Genomic DNA, 12,058 nt, shown 5'->3' with positions numbered 1-12,058 from the left:
CTTGATATGCGCAATGCACATGCTGGTAAAACCCACCTAAACAAAGTTTAACCTTATAAAAAATGTTCCTCATTCGAAATTAAAATACCAATCCCCAAAATTGTTAATTATGATTACCCTACAGTTTGTATTTTCTAAAACCAGATAACATATTCTATAGCAAAGATTTGCATTACACATTTGTATATATAACCTTTACTGCATGTTTACCCAATATTACATTTATCTTGAAATGAGACTACTGACAGTTTTGTGAAATTTTTATTACTATATTTTTTTAAATTTTCTTTTTTTTAGGGTACAGTAGGAGCTACACTGCTCTTTATTTGAAATACAAGTACATTATGGAAAACAACAAAGATGCAGAACACATCACACATCATTTATACACACACACAAAACAAATTTTACACCACAGCTATTCAAAATACCAGCATAGTATGAAAAACATATAAACAGGGCAGGCAGGCACACGCACGCACGCACGCACACACAGCCACCTTCTGTCTGTCCCTCGGCGCTCTGCTTCTCTGCCCTGTGTAAGCACAGCGGCCGGAAAGCAGAGTGGTGACGTCACCGCTGTGCTCTGCTTTACGGCTGGCTGGCGCTCACAATGCAGAGAAGCACAGCACGGGGACAGACAGCGGAATTTACCTTTTTTTTTTTTTTTACTTTTACACTGGTAACCAGGGTAAACATCGGGTTACTAAGCGCGGCTCTGCAGTTAGTAACCCGATGTTTACTCTGGTTACCGGCATCGTTGGTCGCTGGAGAGCTGTCTGTGTGACAGCTCTCCAGCAACCAAACAGCGACGCTGCAGCGATCCGGATCGTTGTCGGTATCGCTGCAGCGTGTGACGGTACCTTTAGTAAATACATCAAAAATCAACATTAACCAATATGGCATTGACAAATGCACATGCAACCAACAAGATGCACACAAACATACCTGCAAGCAGAGTCATAACGCAAGCATAACACATGAACAGGCGTAATATTGACGAAGGCATAATAAGGTGCAGGCACATGAACACATACATACAAAAGCACACAGCAGTACAAAAATACACACACACACGGCCATCAGTCCTCCAGCTGGAGCTTGATATATTCACAGTGGCAGGCCTCGGGGTGGATCTGGACTGTAGCAGGGCACTGGCTGTTGCAGGACGACGGCAGGCCTCAGGTTGGATTCAGGTTTTAAAAGCTCTTGCTGTACTCAGTACGTCATACACAAATGCGCGCACACACACACACACACACACACACACACGCACACACACACACACACATGCACGCTGGATGTCAGTACTCACATGGCTGTCTCAGGCAGGGTCTGGCTGGCACGGCCTCTCTGGCTGGCTGGCAGGGCCTCTCTGGCTGGCTGGCAGGGCCTCTCTGGCTGGCTGGCAGGGCCTGGCTGGCAAGGTCTTGCTTGCAGGGTCTGGCAGTGTGTCTCTGGCTGGCAGGGCCTCTCTGGCTGGCAGGGCCTCTCTGGCTGGCAGGGCCTCTCTGGCTAGCTGGCAGGGCCTCTCTGGCTGGCTGGCAAGGTCTTGCTGGCAGGGTCTGGCTGGGTCTCTCTTGAATTGAAGGGTCTGTCTTGCTGGCTGGTACATTTGGGAATGACCTGTCCTCTTTATATAGTTTTTGGGTTGTCTGGGCAAAGTATCCACTTTTTGGAGCATGCTCAATCAAAAAAATCAGATTGAGGCGACGGATCCGCCAAAAAGCGGATCGCGACGGATCCGTCGCCCATAGGCGCCCATTCTAAAAAAAGGCGGACACGACGGATCCGCCGCGGTCCGCCTTTTCGGCGGCGCCAAAAAACGTTACAAAGTCCGTCAATGTCTAGACAACGTCCGCCAAATATCGACGGATCCGTCGCATGGCGGATGGAACGGACGGCCATCCGCCACAATCCGTCTCTAATGCAAGTCAATGGGAAAATAGCGGATCCGCCAAAAAAAAATGGCGGATCCGCCATTTCACGAAAATGGCGGTTTTTGACTGACGCCGAAAGACTGAAGTGTGAAAGAGGCCTAAGTTGTATAATTGTTTTTCATGAATTCCTATTACACTTCAAAAAAGAAACTTTGTATCACATCTTATCATATCCGAGAAATCCACTTCTTTCTTCTTGACTGATGAATCACTCTGAAAATTCTCATTTCCCAGGTAAAATCGGTCTTAAGTGAACACAGACTGTTTTCATTACTGAGGACAGTTGGTGCTAATAAAGTTCTATGGAGAAGTGTAGGTTATTTCAGTAGAACTTGCAGAGCTTGCTCCTTCCTTCTCCATAGAACTTTAATAGCACCAACTGCCATCTCCTGACTCAGTAATGGGAGAGCCTGTCTTCACCAAACTCAGATTTTACCCGTGAATTGAGTGAATAAGTCCATGAGGAAAAAGAAACACATTTCCCTGATGAGATACTTAACAAAGTTGCATATTTTCATGTGTACTATTGAATTTTGGTACCTGTGGAGGTGAAATAATAGGACAATTATTGTTTGTGTCCTTCCTGTGGTGTCCTTCCTGTGGTGTATATTTTCAGCAAACATGTAATTTGGTTTACTGTTGTAACTCCTTTCTTATTTTAAGGTTCCCTTTCAAGCTGCCCTGGACTTGGTGCGTCCACGAAAAGTGTTCCTCTCAAAAGGATATGCCTTCATTCCACACAAGGACATCATTACCTTAATCTTGAATGACTTTAGGACAAGACTCTCCAAAGCTCTTGCTGTAAGTTAAATATCATTTCTCCAAAGGATGCACTGACAAATTATCGGGCAATTTTCTCTCTAAAGTCCAAGAGACTGAACACCTTCTGATAATGTGAAAATATCTCTTCTAGGCTTAGTTCCATATCCACAGTACATGCTTGAAATGTATGGTGGCTGCTGGTCCACCACCTTATCTCCAGAGTGTGCAGATGTTGGAGGAGAAGTGGCTGGATTTCCCATACAAATGGATGGAGAGTGCCGCACACTTGTATGGGAATTCTGCTCACCTCTCCACCTACAGAGGTGGCTTCAGGCGCTCGTACTCAAGATAGATGTGAGTTACATTCATTGCAACATCAACCATTTATTTATGGATTATTCCTGGGATATGCCATGAATGTACAAGCTGGAAATACCGGTCTAATCATCTGTTTCTTAAAATGTAAATCGTTTTCTCTGGTGAAGCTACCATGCACACTTTAATTCTTTGTTTCTCATGTTGTGTAATATTAGCAGTCTGCCCTCCATGTCTTTCCTCTTGAATCTTTATACTTGGCTGATGATCAGTAAGTACAGGTATCTAGATATAGAAATGTCCCGCTACATGTTCATTTTTGGAGCTGAGCCTTTTGCTAGCAGGGATGCTCGATGATGTAGAAGAGTAGCAGCATGATATTTATAGCCGGCAGTATTCTGCCCATGGAGAAGCAGACACAGACACTTTGTCTCTGATGCTCGGCTTACTGGGAAGCTTTCCTGCTCTATTATAGTACATAATTATCACATAACTCCTATTCATAAAGAAAGCATTTCAGCTTTTCTGTATGTGTAATTACATATTTGTGTACCGCCATGTACGCTGTACAGGAACTCCCACCCAGCAACATGAAATATGAACCCCGTTCCTCCTCTGTAAGCACTACTTGTGTATTATACAGCACTAGATGGTGGCCCGATTCTAACGCATTGGGTATTCTAGAATATGTATGCGTAGTGTATAGCACAGCCCACGCGGTACATTGCGCAGCCCACGCGGTACATTGCGCAGCCCACGCGGTACATTGCGCAGCCCACGCGGTACATTGCGCAGCCCAAGCAGTATATTGCCCAGCCCGCGTAGTATATTGCCCAGCCCGCGTAGTATATTGCGCAGCCCACGTAGTATATTGCAAAACCCACGCAGTCTATAGCAATGTGGGCACCATATCCCTGTTAAAAAAAAAAAAAAAATAGTTATATACTCACCCTCCGTTGGCCTCCTGGATCGAAGCGGTTACCAACGCTTCTCGCACGCTCCGGTCTGAAGAGTGCATTGCGGTCTCGCGAGACCGATACGTCATCATCTCGCGAGACCGCAATGCATGGAGCGGTCACCGGGGCGTCAGTAACCGCTTCGATCCGGGGGGCCACCGGAGGGTGAGTATATAACTATTTTTTATTTTTTTTTTATTACTTTTAACACTAGATCTTTTTACTATTCATGCTGCATAAGCAGCATGAATAGTAGAAAGTTGGTCACACAGGGTTAATAGCCGCGTTAACCGAGTGCGTTACACCGTGGTCAACGCTGCCATTAACCCTGTGTGAGTGCTGACCGGAGGGGAGTATGCGGGCGCCGGGCACTGACTGCGGGGAGGAAGGAGCGGCCATTTTCTTCGGGACTGTGCCTGTCGCTGATTGGTCGTGGCTGTTTTGCCGCGACCAATCAGCGACTTGGATTTCCATGACAGACCGAGGCCGCGACCAATGAATATCTGTGACAGACAGAAAGACAGACAGACGGAAGTGACCCTTAGACAATTATATAGTAGATGGCGCTATGGAGGAGGACTTGTAGAGTGTCATTATAGGACTGTATGCATGCTTCTTAAAGACTACCTGTCACCAGGCAGCAAAAGTGGCCATTGTTTGCTCTTTTATTCCTGCTGCACCCCTAAGTATTTTTTTGTAATTCTAGCACACAGAGATATGGTAAAGCTTGAAAAAATTCACCTCCAGCTCCTGGGATAAAATTTCCAAATTTCTTTATTCGAAAAAACATTAAAATTCCATTAAGGACTCCGGGACAGAAAAACATCAGACAGATGAAAGAGCGACGCGTTTCGATCAACACAGTGATCTTTGTCAAAGCTGTAACATTATTAGCCACAAACGGTATATAAACCCTATGCCACCAATCAAAATCAAAAAGCAAATCACATGACATATGTTAATTGGGGCTGAAAGGTCCTAAAACAGTATGAACAATACATATAAACATCAAAACAACATATAATATATAAAAACTGTCAGGAAATAGTTCTGAATAAATATCCCCAATTTACAAAACTACAAAATCAACAAAATTAGTAGTGGAACATTACCTCATTACGTTCGTTACAAACAGGGAGTCCGGTGCCGGGATAATAAATCCACAAGGCTTCACATATAAGAAGCCAGCGCTGTAAATCACCTCCCCGTGGCATAGAATAAACCCTTTAAATACTACACACACAAAATGTGGCTGTATTCCTAGCATGGCTATTTACAAGATGTCTAACCATATATGAGATATTTTTACTCACCCCTAGATAATTCAGAAAAATCTCGCAAATATTCAGAAATTCATCATTTCAACTCTATGGTAATGCATCCTATATAATTTTCTGAATATTTGCGAGATTTTTCTGAATTATCTAGTGGTTAGACATCTTGTAGATAGCCATGCTAGGAATACAGCCACATTTTGTGTGTGTAGTATTTAAAGGGTTTATTCTATGCCACGGGGAGGTGATTTACAGCGCTGGCTTCTTATGTGAAGCCTTGTGGATTTATTATCCCGGCACCGGACTCCCTGTTTGTAACGAACGTAATGAGGTAATGTTCCACTACTAATTTTGTTGATTTTGTAGTTTTGTAAATTGGGGATATTTCCTGACAGTTTTTATATATTACATGTTGTTTTGATGATTATATGTATTGTTCATACTGTTTTAGGACCTTTCAGCCACATTTAACATATGTCATGTGATTTGCTTTTTGATTTTGATTGGTGGCATAGGGTTTATATACCGTTTGTGGCTAATAATGTTAGAGCTTTGACAAAGATCACTGTGTTGATCGAAACGCGTCGCTCTTTCATCTGTCTGATGTTTTTCTGTCCCGGAGTCCTTAATGGAATTTTAATGTTTTTTTTCGAATAAAGAAATTTGGAAATTTTATCACAGGAGCTGGAGGTGAATTTTTTCAAGCTTTACCATGTATTCACGTCTGACCAGGATGGCCCTCCGTGCACCGGTGTTTCATTAGGTGAGCTGGCTTTTTTTCTCTTTTTGTTCACACAGAGATATGGACCTTTTTATTGCTAATTCTTCTAGTGTTTACCGAGAGAATGTGGTCACATGGTCCTCTAGGGGCATGTCTTAAGGCTACTCTGCATAATTACACTTTAAGCACCAACCCTTCATAAAGACCATATAAATTAGCCCTAAATAAAAATCCCCCATCTCTGCAACTACCGTATTTGGCAAATTTAAGGAAGGATAATGATAAAGCTGGATACTCATCGGAGCACCTAGAGTACAATAAGAGCAAAAACTGGCCATTTTTGAAGATGTCGGGTCCTCTTTAATGGGCTTCTCTAAACGCGAATAATGATGGTATATTGATCCTCTTGCCATCAGACATCTAGTTACAGGTGGCATGTGTGGCACGGGCTTCCTAAAACTGAATCTGGTTCTAGACATAGAATGCCGTCGGCTGGATTTATGTGGGGCATCATTGTTCTGGACCGTGAGTGAGTGGAGTTTTATAAAACCAGACTGTTTCTGTGGTACAAGTCCATAACTTGTGCTATATATAGGTGGCAAAACTGTGTGCAGTTTTACTGCAGACTTCACCCTTTCCAAGGCAAAGCTCTCACCTGACGCCAGTTATAATAAAAGTCAGATGTCACCATATAGAGCAGAGGTCCCCAACGTTTCTGACCTTGAGAGCCACATTCAGCGCTGAGAGAGGGTCGGGAGCCACATCCAGCCTTGAAAGAGAGTCGCGAGCCACATTCAGCTCCCACCCCCTCACAATAGTGGCAACCAGAGCCCCCATTAGGCCGGTTTCACACGTCCAGATAATTCCAGTACCGGAAAAAAATCTGTACCGGAATTATCCGTGTCCGTGTGCCCCTACGTTTCTGTGGCACACAGTGCATCTGGTGCAGAAGCCGCGATTCATATCTTCCCTGCAGCAGCATTTGCTGCAGAGAAGATATGAATAATAGTGTTTAACCCCTTTCTGCCATCAGACGTACTATTGCGTCCATGGGGGGTGGGCCCTACTTCCCAAGGACGCAATAGTACGTCATATGCGATCGGCAGCGCTCACGGGGGGAGCGGCGCCGATCGCGGCCGGGTGTCAGCTGCCTATCGCAGCTGACATCCGGCACTATGTGCCAGGAGCGGTCACGGACCGCCCCCGGCACATTAACCCCCGGCACACCGCGATCAAAGATGATCGCGATGTGCCGGCGGTGCAGGGAAGCACCGCGCAGGGAGGGGGCTCCCTGCGGGCTTCCCTGAGACCCCCGCAGCAACGCGATGTAATCGCGTTGCTGCGAGGGTCTTGCCGCCCTCCCTCCCTGCTCCAGGTCCCGGATCCAAGATGGCCGCGGATCCGGGTCCTGCAGGGAGGGAGGTGGCTTCACAGAGCCTGCTCAGAGCAGGCACTGTGAAGCCTGCACTGCTGCATGTCAGATCAGTGATCTGACAGAGTGCTGTGCAAACTGTCAGATCACTGATCTGTGATGTCCCCCCCTGGGACAAAGTAAAAAAGTAAAAAAAAAAATTTCCAAATGTTTAAAAAAAATTAAAAAAAAATATTCCTAAATAATGAAAAAAAAAAAAAAATATTCCCATAAATACATTTCTTCATCTAAATAAAAAAAAAAAAAAAACAATAAAAGTACACATATTTAGTATCGCCGCATCCGTATCGACTCGCCCTATAAAACTGGCACACTAGTTAACCCCTTCAGTAAACACCGTAAGAAAAAAAAAAAAAAAACGAGGCAAAAAACGACGCTTTATTATCATACCGCCGAGCAAAAAGTGGAATAACACGTGATCAAAAAGACAGATATAAATAACCATGGTACCGCTGAAAGCGTCATCTTGTCCCGCAAAAAACGAGCCACGATACAGCATCATCAGCAAAAAAATGAAAAAGTTATAGTCCTGAGAATAAAGCGATGCCAAAATAATTATTTTTTCTATAAAATAGTTTTTATCGTATAAAAGCGCCAAAACATAAAAAAATGATATAAATGAGATGTCGCTGTAATCGTACTGACCCGAAGAATAAAACTGCTTTATCAATTTTACCAAACGCGGAACGGTATAAACGCCTCCCCCAAAAGAAATTCATGAATAGCTGGTTTTTGGTCATTCTGTCTCACAAAAATCGGAATAAAAAGCGATCAAAAAATGTCACGTGCCCGAAAATGTTACCAATAAAAACGTCAACTCGTCGCGCAAAAAACAAGACCTCACATGACTGTGTGGACCAAAATATGGAAAAATTATAGCTCTCAAAATGTGGTAACGCAAAAAATATTTTTTGCAATAAAAAGCGTCTTTCAGTGTGTGACGGCTGCCAATCATAAAAATCCGCTAAAAAACCCGCTATAAAAGTAAATCAAACCCCCCTTCATCACCCCCTTAGTTAGGGAAAAATAAAAAAATGTATTTATTTCCATTTTCCCATTAGGGTTAGGGCTAGGGTTAGGGCTAGGGTTAGGGCTAGGGTTAGGGTTAGGGCTAGGGCTAGGGTTAGGGTTAGGGCTAGGGTTAGGGCTAGGGTTAGGGCTAGGGTTAGGGCTAGGGCTAGGGTTAGGGTTAGGGCTAGGGTTAGGGCTAGGGTTAGGGCTAGGGTTAGGGCTAGGGCTAGGGTTAGGGTTGGGGCTAGGGTTCGGGCTAGGGTTAGGGCTACAGTTAGGGTTGGGGCTAAAGTTACAGTTAGGGTTTAGATTACATTTACAGTTGGGAATAGGGTTGGGATTAGGGTTAGGGGTGTGTCAGGGTTAGAGGTGTGGTTAGGGTTACCGTTGGAATTAGGGTTAGGGGAGTGTTTGGATTAGGGTTTCAGTTATAATTGGGGGGTTTCCACTGTTTAGGCACATCAGGGGCTCTCCAAAAGCGACATGGCGTCCGATCTCAATTCCAGCCAATTCTGCGTTGAAAAAGTAAAACAGTGCTTCTTTCCTTCCGAGCTCACCCGTGTGCCCAAACAGGGGTTTACCCCAACATATGGGGTATCAGCGTACTCAGGACAAATAGGACAACAACTGTTGGGGTCCAATTTCTCCTGTTACCCTTGGGAAAATACAAAACTGGGGGCTAAAAAATAATTTTTGTGGGAAAAAAAAGATTTTTTATTTTTACGGCTCTGCGTTATAAACTGTAGTGAAACACTTGGGGTTCAAAGTTCTCACAACACATCTAGATAAGTTCCCGGGGGGGTCTAGTTTCCAATATGGGGTCACTTGTGGGGGGTTTCTACTGTTTAGGTACATTAGGGGCTCTGCAAACGCAATGTGACGCCTGCAGACCATTCCATCTAAGTCTGCATTCTAATGGCACTCCTTCCCTTCCGAGCCCTCCCATGCGCCCAAACAGTGGTTTCCGCCCACATATGGGGTATCAGCGCACTCAGGACAAATTGGACAACACATTTTTGGGTCCAATTTCTCCTGTTACCCTCGGGAAAATACAAAACTGGGGGCTAAAAAATAATTTTTGTGGGAAAAAATTTTTGTTTTATTTTTACGGCTCTCCATTATAAACCTCTGTGAAGCCCTTGGTGGGTCAAAGCGCTCACCACACATCTAGATAAGTTCCTTAGGGGGTCTACTTTCCAAAATGGTGTCACTTGTGGGGGGTTTCAATGTTTAGGCACATCAGTGGCTTTCCAAACGCAACATGGCATCCCATCTCAATTCCTGTCAATTTTGCATTGAAAAGTCAAACGGCGCTCCTTCCCTTCCGAGCTCTCCCATCCGCCCAAACAGTGGTTTACCCCCACATATGGGATATCAGCTTACTCAGGACAAATTGTACAACAACTATTGGGGTCCAATTTCTTCTCTTACCCTTGGAAAAATAAAAAATTGGGGGCGAAAATATAATTTTTGTGAAAAAATATGATTTTTTATTTTTACGGTTCTACATTATAAACTTCTGTGAAGCACTTGGTGGGTGAAAGAGCTCACCACACCTCTAGATAAGTTCCTTAGGGGGTCTACTTTCCAAAATGGTGTCACTTGTGGGGGGTTTCAATGTTTAGGCACATCAGGGGCTCTCCAAACGAAACATGGCGTCCCATCTCAATTCCAGTCAATTTTGCATTGAAAAGTCAAATGGCGCTCCTTCGCTTCCGAGCTGTGCCATGCGCCCAAACAGTGGTTTACCCCCACATGTGGGGTATTGGCGTACTCAGGACAAATTGTACAACAATGATTGCGGTCCATTTTCTCCTGTTACCCTTGGTAAAATAAAACAAATTGGAGCTGAATTAAATTTTTTGTGAAAAAAAGTTAAATGTTCATTTTTATTTAAACATTCAAAAAATTCCTGTGAAGCACCAGAAGGGTTAATAAACTTCTTGAATGTGGTTTTAAGCACCTTGAGGGGTGTAGTTTTTAGAATGGTGTCACACTTGGGTATTTTCTATCATATAGACCCCTCAAAATGACTTCAAATGAGATGTGGTCCCTAAAAAAAAATGGTGTTGTAGAAATGAGAAATTGCTGGTCAACTTTTCACCCTTATAACTCCCTAACAAAAAAAAATTTTGGTTCCAAAATTGTGCTGATGTAAAGTAGACATGTGGGAAATGTTACTTATTAAGTATTTTGTGTGACATATCTCTGTGATTTAATTGCATAAAAATTCAAAGTTGGAAAATTGCGAAATTTTCATAATTTTCGCCAAATTTCCGTTTTTTTCACAAATAAACGCAGGTACTATCAAAGAATTTTTACCATTGTCATGAAGTACAATATGTCACGAGAAAACAATGTCAGATTCACTGGGATCCGTTGAAGCGTTCCAGAGTTATAACCTCATAAAGGGTCAGTGGTCAGAATTGTAAAAATTGGCCCGGTCATTAACGTGCAAACCACCCTTGGGGGTAAAGGGGTTAAAATAAAGATCTATGTGCCCCCCGCCCTCCCACCCCCTGTGCGCCCCCCGCCGTTCTGGAAGTACTCACCCAGCTCCCTCGTTGGCTGTCGCTGCTTCCTGTTCTGGCCGCATCTTCTCCTGTATGCGGTCACGTGGGGCCGCTCATTTACAGTAATGAATATGCCGCTCCACCTCCCATAGGAGGTGCAGGGAAGATATGAATGGCGGCTTCAGCACCAGTGGGGGGGGGGGGGGGGACAGCGCTTAATGTAGCTCTGTCTCCTGCACGGCACACGGACTGCACACGGACAACGTCCGTGTGCGGTACGTGTTTTACACGGACCCATTGACTTTAATGGGTCCGTGTAATACCTACGCTCCCACGAACACTGACATGTCTCCGTGTTTGGCACACGGAGACACGGTCCGCAAAAAATCAATGACATTGAACAGATGCATTGATTTTAATGTGTCTACGTGTGTCAGTGGCTCCGGTACGTGAGGAAACTGTCACCTCACGTACCGGAGCCACTGACGTGTGAAACCGACCTTAAAGGCATAATGGTTAACCAAAGCTTTTCCACAAAAATCATGCCAAAGCAGTATACTAAGATCCAGGGGTTCCCACAATACCTCCATTCAGTTTTCTCCTATAAAGCACTCCCAAGACACTGTCACATCCAGCTTCAAACACCTCCTCTGACAGATGGTGTAATCTTGTCACCAGCGTACCATACTTAAATCATCTCAAAACCCCTAAGACCAGTACATGTTCATCCAGATCTGCTCTTCTGTGCAGGGCTGCTCACAAATTCACCATTTTCAGATTTGCTCTTCATACCTGTTTGCTAGAACTGGAGCTAATTCACCAAGCTGGCAGACAGCCGCGAGCCACAATTCATGGGACCGCGAGCCACATGTGGCTCCCGAGCTAGAGGTTGGGGACCCCTGATGTAGAGGGTCCTAGCAAAGCCTGATATTGGCCCATTCTTTATTTCTAAATACAATATGGAATTTTAGCTATGTTCACAAAGATGTAGTCTACATTTTTATGTTCACCAAGCAAATAAAAATGTACAAAATCTTTTTCCATATTTTAGGCTTTTTTTTTTTTTTAATTATTTTGGTTTCCTCTCTTTGGGAGGGAGATTGTTTTGGGTGCAGGGAAGTGACCACCAGTGTA

At 44.1% G+C, this 12,058-nt stretch overlaps 1 protein-coding gene across 2 annotated transcripts in view; it reads left to right on the top strand.

Annotated features, from left to right (window-relative positions):
* The window catches only part of PRIM2 (DNA primase subunit 2), a 339,774-nt gene that overhangs the window by 109,443 nt on the left and 218,273 nt on the right, over positions 1–12,058 (top strand). For both annotated transcript variants that reach the window (XM_069726719.1, XM_069726718.1), the window contains exon 7: positions 2,604–2,741. In XM_069726719.1, the coding sequence (XP_069582820.1) occupies positions 2,604–2,741 (138 nt within the window). The remainder of the gene's footprint in view (positions 1–2,603; positions 2,742–12,058) is intronic.

Source organism: Ranitomeya imitator, chromosome 5 (genome assembly GCF_032444005.1).
Source record: "Ranitomeya imitator isolate aRanImi1 chromosome 5, aRanImi1.pri, whole genome shotgun sequence".
In the NCBI taxonomy this organism is placed as follows: Eukaryota; Metazoa; Chordata; class Amphibia; order Anura; family Dendrobatidae; genus Ranitomeya; species Ranitomeya imitator.
Note: the sequence above shows the minus strand (reverse complement) of the source record. Positions and strands in the feature narration are given on the sequence as shown.